The following is a 7,186-nucleotide window of genomic DNA, read 5'->3' on the forward strand; positions in this document are numbered from 1 at the left end:
ATTTACTAACTTCTGAGTTCTAATAATCATACAGTTCTAAACAAATTAAATAAATTCAATGTGTCCACTGTGTATCTAAGACGATTGTTTAAAGTCGGTAACAAAGAATGCATGAAAGTAAATGGGTGTAACTTTTTTCTTGTCACATGCATCCCAAAGACCATCTACATGTATATACATTTACATGTCAAATGCATGCTATTGTAGAATTTCCATGGGCATGCAAGCCTTGACCACCTTGAATCCAATGAATAATTCAAATGTGGTTATACATTATAATGAAAAATCAATTCTATAGGACCTTATGTCTATATATGATTATTGCAATTATATAGAACTGACCATTGCATAGGGTATACATAGTGATAGTAAAATACTAGCTGCTTTTAGGAGGTTTAAATCACAAAGCCTTCAAATTTTTATCTAAAATACTGACTTCAAACTGACAGATTTATAACAGTATCCAATACACACCCGTTAATTTAAAAGTATATAATGCCAGTTTTATGATTTGCAAAATTTGATTTCCAAACAAGCACTAAGGTTACAAAATTGCTACTTGAAAGAATGTGGAGTTTAGAGGCCTGCTGACCTCAATGTGTGGAGAAGAGGCCGCTGACCTCAATGTTGCTTTGCTTTGGTGATGAGGAAAAAGGCCACAGTGTACCCCCACACACTTAAAAGGCTTTGCAAAATGGTACCTATCAAGCCTTATACACCCTTATCTAAATGTATTTCCAAATAATGCAATGTGGATTTGGTCCAAAAAGAAATACATTTAAATTGAAAAGAAGTATACACGTCAATATTAACCTTAGATCAAAGGTGAAATCAACACATTGCCCAAAATCTGTAATATTTTGAATAAGTATACAAACTTTCATATCGTCCTACATATATATAAACAACCCACATCTACATTTCAGTAGCATTATCTTCAACAGTGTTGCTATATAAGTCCTCCATATTTTTGATAGAATAAACAAATAAACAGATGCCTATATTTGTGCCAATGGCAACCAAAATTACAAATGGAAATGCTAGTTTTATGTTCCCGTATTGGTATTATTCATGCAACTTTTCAAAATACTTCTAAGTCAGAATATGTCAAATGATGATGTCAAATGAAATATTCATGTCTGACTAAAGACTGTAACACTAAAATATTTCAAACAATTCATTATGTATTCATAGGATATAGAAGCGTGACACTCTGATTCTGTCTATTCTATGTAGGTGAAAAGATTTACATAAGTATGCTTTCCTTGTTTGCCATTTCATCTTAAAAATAACTTCTTACTCTGTGTTTTTCCTATGTTCTGCAATTACTAAGGGTGCAGTCAGTGAAGCATAAAGGTTATCACTACAACTGACTTCATCCCTCCAAATACCATCATATCATGCCTGATCACCTAGACATGATTGACAATCAACCACCAACTGCAAACCGCACACATCAGCTGATCCACCTATTTGGCACCTGAATGTACTCCTATACCTTGTGTTCAATGGAAACTGACTTCACAATTCATATAAATCTACTGTATACCAACAACATTCTGTTTGATACATGATGCAGAATATCCCCTTTCCCTCCTCCTGTGTGTACATGGTAGTTGTCCTGGTAATCCCATTCAGCAAGACGAAATGAACCCATTTGCATGTGCTCACCAATTATACAATATAATTTGTCTCCTAGCTCCTTGGCAATGTTTTTTATCTATTACTACTAATTACAAGTGGTATGCACTCAGAATTAAATATTGAGCGAAATGATTGAGATTTTTTTCAGAATAATCCTACAAATCTAGGCTAGAAAACTTTCCATGTTCCCTGGTAAGAAAAAATAAGGATCTGTCATCTTTAACCCCCCTCCTCAATTTTGCTTTTTCCTTTACTCGTACAGTATATACGTAACTCTGTGATGCACTAAAAATCAATCTATATTGTTCACAAACAAATACATGTGCTGTGGTGGATTTATACACCCCCTCCCTCAAATTTAGAAGACATTACTGGCATATATAAATGAAAACTCTAGATTTGGCAACCAAAACGGTTAAGTATTTTGGTGACTTGACTTTCAGATGTGAACCCCTCCCCCCTTTTTTAGAAATCCTGGATCCTCCTCTGATGTGTACACATTTATTTTTTTTTTTTTAAATCAAAGAGAAAGGTAATCAATGCAATTATGTTCAAACTTCACCTCTTAGCTTAATGCAGCGATATCAGAATAATTTTTTTTAACCTTTTTCTTGGGGGAGGGATTTACCAGTACTTTGAATAATAGATTCCTAAGACGATAAAAGTGATTAGTCAGCAGGGAGTAAGTAAATGAATTAATAATGGTATTTTCTTGACCAAGTTGTGCAACAGGATTACAGAGAGAAGTACTAATAAAACAGAAGCAGGACAGATGGAGTAAGATCATGTAAACTTCACTGTGGAGTATCTCTAGTTCACTATCCAGGGATTTATTTAGGTTGTTTTTACTACCAGTAAAAGGTACCTTTCCCCTTTGGCAACAAATGGATATTTTCCCTTCCACGGGTAAAAATTCCCCTTCCTTTGTAGAAACTTCACAAAATTGTATGAGAATTTTCAACAAAAATCATTTTTATATGTTATAAGTCATTTTCTGTAATTGTAAAGACTCTTACAATATAGATAAAATGAGTGACCAATCAATTTATATGGCTGTTATAATCTGTGGATATTATATTACATGGATGTCCCCCCCCCCCCCATCCCCTGGAAGATCATAACTGTATTCTCAAAAATTCCCCTTAAATATAAAATGGGTAGTGACATCTAAATGCTAGATAAAACCCTGCTATCTCATTCTACACTAAAAACAAGACAGAAAAACCCACTTCCTTCCAGGTTAAAATCCTGACTACTTAAATGCATCAGTCCCTTAAATTCATATTGGATTTAAGTTACTGAATGTACTAGGAAAATTCTAAATCCTTAACTACATTATATGACAGCACATTGTAAATAAAATTCACAGATAAATACAGTGTACACTGAATGTACTGCAATTTTGCAACACCTAAACATGATATGTACATGACTGCTCTGACTTTTGGAATCAAGTCAAACATAATTAACAGGTAGCATATAAACACATGCAAAATACATATATATACTACCATTGACATAGATCAAGGCATCAACCTCATTACACACTAACATTTCTACATATACATGCAAGAGCCATTCATTTCACCATTGGCACCCTTCCCAAACCTGACATCTCTCAATACACTACAAGAGGTTTGGAAAATGCCTTGTGTAGTACAATATTGTACCTGTTCTGATGTGAAGAGCCTGACCAGAACTTCTAGCCTAGCCAGCTTTTTCTCCATTAATCCTCTACCAATAATTTTCCCCACCTTCTGACTTGTCTCAGGTGATGTGTATTCCTAACCTACTTTGACAGAGGACTACAGATTCTTTGTGTATTTCATCTATTAATGGTAATGATGATCTTAGAGCAATTTCCGGACATGATCCTAACATAAATGAGACACAGGGCCCTGAGGCAGAAATGCATGTGATCATAAAAATGATTGCAGTTCTTATATGCATAGCTTGATCAAGGTGACACAAGTCCTTGTAAAGCCTGTTCAAGAAATAGTCACTATGCAAACACCATGGAATAAGAATAGACCCGAGTGTTGGCTTTTTGAGGGGGTGATGGATGACAGTACAGAAATGCTCATTTTATGTGTCCTAATTGGAACAATACTAGTTTAATACCACCTGCCCTATTAACCCTCAGGATATTGTTGGTAGTGTTGTGCAACAGACAAGATACTATCTAATGTGTGTAGACAATGTTGTTACTTTCACTCTCTAATCTGATTTCATTTGTCTACAAAGAATACATACCACAACATGGATACTAAAAGCTTTAACAACACAGATTTCTTAACTTTTGTTCCATCAGAGGGGTTTCATAGGTTTAAACATGCACACTTGTTTTAATTCTTTTTGCCTTATTGTTGAAAGGAATATGGGTTGTTTTTTCTTTCATTACAAATTAACTTGTACACTATTTTGATAAGTTTAAAATCCTGTTACCAAAAAGTGCACCAACAAAACCAGCCTTTACAAAATTCCAATCAAAACTAATAGGCACTTGCCAGTACTATTTCATCTGCTAAGCAATTTTGAATGGTAAGGTACACATGCAATTGTACATCAAAATCAACCTTTACAATCCTACAAATCAGTTTACCTGACCTATATAAAATACAGGTATAAAAGAAAGAACACACTCCCCCTCTTTCACCAAATGTACTGGATACGTACCACATTGTTACCCATGCAAGCATGCCTGTCCTCATCTAAATCCCGATTCTAAAATCTCCTCGTTTTCTTTGTCCCTCATCTACCTATCAACGTTGGGGGATTTCATGTGACAGAGCTTGGTAGATGAGTTAGTCATGTGACTACGTATTTATCGCTTTATATTGATTCATCTCTATCTAATCATCAACTTATTTGGGATCTATAAATACTATATTAAGATACACATGTCAATAGACACACTTGGGATGGGAAAATGTCAACAACTTCCTCCTTACTCCATACAATGTCTTCGTGCCACTGACTCATAAAACATTTCTTTGATTACATTTGTTTTAAAAGTCCTTTAACATGATTAAAAATATTCAGGTTTAATACATAGACAACAACAAAATGATCTTGGTTATTTCAGAAGTCGGTGTAACTCAGAGCATGTTACTATATGTACTAAAAATTCTTCCACATGGACATCAAAGAGTATTAATCATAGCTAAACACTTCACTACTAACAAAAACTAAATTTTCATTGTACATGCCTCGTGTATTTCCTCATCACGTTACACAAGCTTATAAAAAATCATTTGAAATTTTTCTATGGAACTGAAGATCATATTGACTACATTTACGTAAAGATCCTACAGCGTAAACAACAAGTCGGAGCATAAACTTTATATCCCATGATCATCTGACACAATCGTTATATCATAATACAACGACAGAGCCTGAAATTTACGCACACCTCTGTCTTAATACAATTTGTGTTTTGAACTTATCTCTGATTTATATTTTATACAAAGGTGTTCATTTCTGTACATCATTATAATAGCTCTTATTCAGTACTATTTCACACATATAAACATGTATTGTTGTATGTAAAGTCTTGTAATGATATATGTAAGCCCTGACAGTGTTGATTATGCAGTACATAATCATTAGGAAATAAAACAACAATGATCAACAGACTACAGCTGAAAAGACTTATCAATTATTTAGGTCATGACAAATTCACAATGGTTTTTACAAAAGATCATATTACTTTGTATAGGTATTAATTATTAAAGTGAGGCACAAAGGTTATAGATGTGTAATCTATGCTATGATAGAATAATTCCTTGCTCTCTCTCTGGCTGAGAACTAACAACCTTAAAAAAATGATATTATGTTCACCTGCACACACCTCTGAGGTGAATATAACATGGTTTTCCCAACATTGGGCTAAAAATGAATTAGAAATTTCAAAATTGATACTTGTAATTAATACTTCTTGGTCAATCAATGAAAGCTTGCATCTACTCACTTTTGACTGTCTTCAATATAATTAGAAAAGAAAGGGTTACTTCTGTCATGAACCTGCGTAACAATTATTGGATTATGGTAATCTATCAGATCTAACGGATCAGGTATCATTTGGTAATTTCTACATGTTATAATAGCTGGATTCAATGTATCAAATTATCTAGTCATATGATATACACAAAAACCTCACATCTCTAAACACTCTTGACTAAGTCTTGCAGCCTAGCTGTACACAAAGATGGCAAACCAGGAGTTGTTTCATAAATTCTAGTAACCATGCAGATTTATTCAATCATATGATAAAACAATTATTGACACTTTCTTGGTCAATGTGATGCTTTAGCTAGTAGTTACCCTTGAAGTACAATATTCACCTCGCCCTCCAGCTCAATTAATATCGTAATTCTGAGGTACGTAGATAATTAAAGCATCGCATTATATTAAAAATAGCAATAATTGCATAATACAATATATGCGTGCAATTAATCTTCTTATATCAGATAAGATTTTTGAAAGATATAAATTTGTAAGTCATGATATTTGAAACAGGTGAACTAACAACATGTAAAATTAATCATGGCCACAATACAGTATGATGAATTCAAAACCTGCTGTACAACAGTGTTGCTGACCTGCTATGAATTAGGTTTGACAAAGCTAATCTTCATTAAAGTGTCAAGGAAAGAATCTGGACTTGCAAACTGTAATATTGTTTACCTAACACATAAGTCACACACTGACTGAATTTTGGTGGAGCCCAGAGACAAAGAAAACAATAAATAACTCTATGATGCAATGGGGTCATTTACTTCATGAGCTTAATTACATAAAAATTATTTTTTAGGTAAAAGAAAAAGGAGTCTACATGTGCAACTATATATGGGATTTGTGTTTAAGAATAATAGCTTAGCATTTGAATGGATGTGAATTCAGACAAATATGAAAGTAAAATGTACATATAAGAAATAAATTCCATTATCGAAAATACATGACGATGAGGGCCTGCGGTATATAAGTTGCAATGCTTCACATTGGCATACTTTTCATGAAGCACTTACATTAACAGTTAAACCTGCATGATATGGTACGGAACCTATATTTAAAAGGTTCATCATCATGAATACATACTACAACATATTTTATATGGGAATAAGTAAGATATTGTAAAATTAAAAAAAATACATGTATGTGGATCGATTGATCATTATGTACATTATGAATTATCACACTATCAATTGAGTGGTATATGATACTGAATCTGTGCATGACTAAGTTTATGTAATATGCATATATTATATGGAATTACAATTGTAATTACCTCTAGTATAAAAAGGGTCAGCTTCATTAACCATGATTTAATACCGTCAAGTCTTGCATTATAAACAGGTAAAGCAGACTCCCTAAATTTCATCTCACTTTACCATTTTTAGAAGTCTTTAGACAAATAAACATTCCTCTAACAATTACTGTAATTTTCATTGAAAAATTGAGTTTGAGGAGTAACAAATGCTGTGCTTTTTACCAAATTAGAAGAAAGAATTGTACCCCAAACTTTAAGGGTGTGACGATTAAC

The 7,186-nt window shown here is 33.3% G+C and overlaps 1 protein-coding gene across 1 annotated transcript in view; it reads right to left on the bottom strand.

The window, feature by feature from the left end:
- Positions 1-5,101, bottom strand: part of LOC125646693 (serine/threonine-protein kinase 38-like) — a 36,415-nt gene extending 31,314 nt beyond the window's left edge. Inside the window, exon 1 of the mRNA XM_048873198.2 lies at positions 4,321-5,101. Coding sequence (XP_048729155.1) covers positions 4,321-4,335 — 15 coding nt within the window. The 5' untranslated portion in view covers positions 4,336-5,101. The remainder of the gene's footprint in view (positions 1-4,320) is intronic.
- Positions 5,102-7,186: the final 2,085 nt, after the last annotated feature.

This window comes from Ostrea edulis, chromosome 6 (genome assembly GCF_947568905.1).
Source record: "Ostrea edulis chromosome 6, xbOstEdul1.1, whole genome shotgun sequence".
NCBI lineage: Eukaryota > Metazoa > Mollusca > Bivalvia > Ostreida > Ostreidae > Ostrea > Ostrea edulis.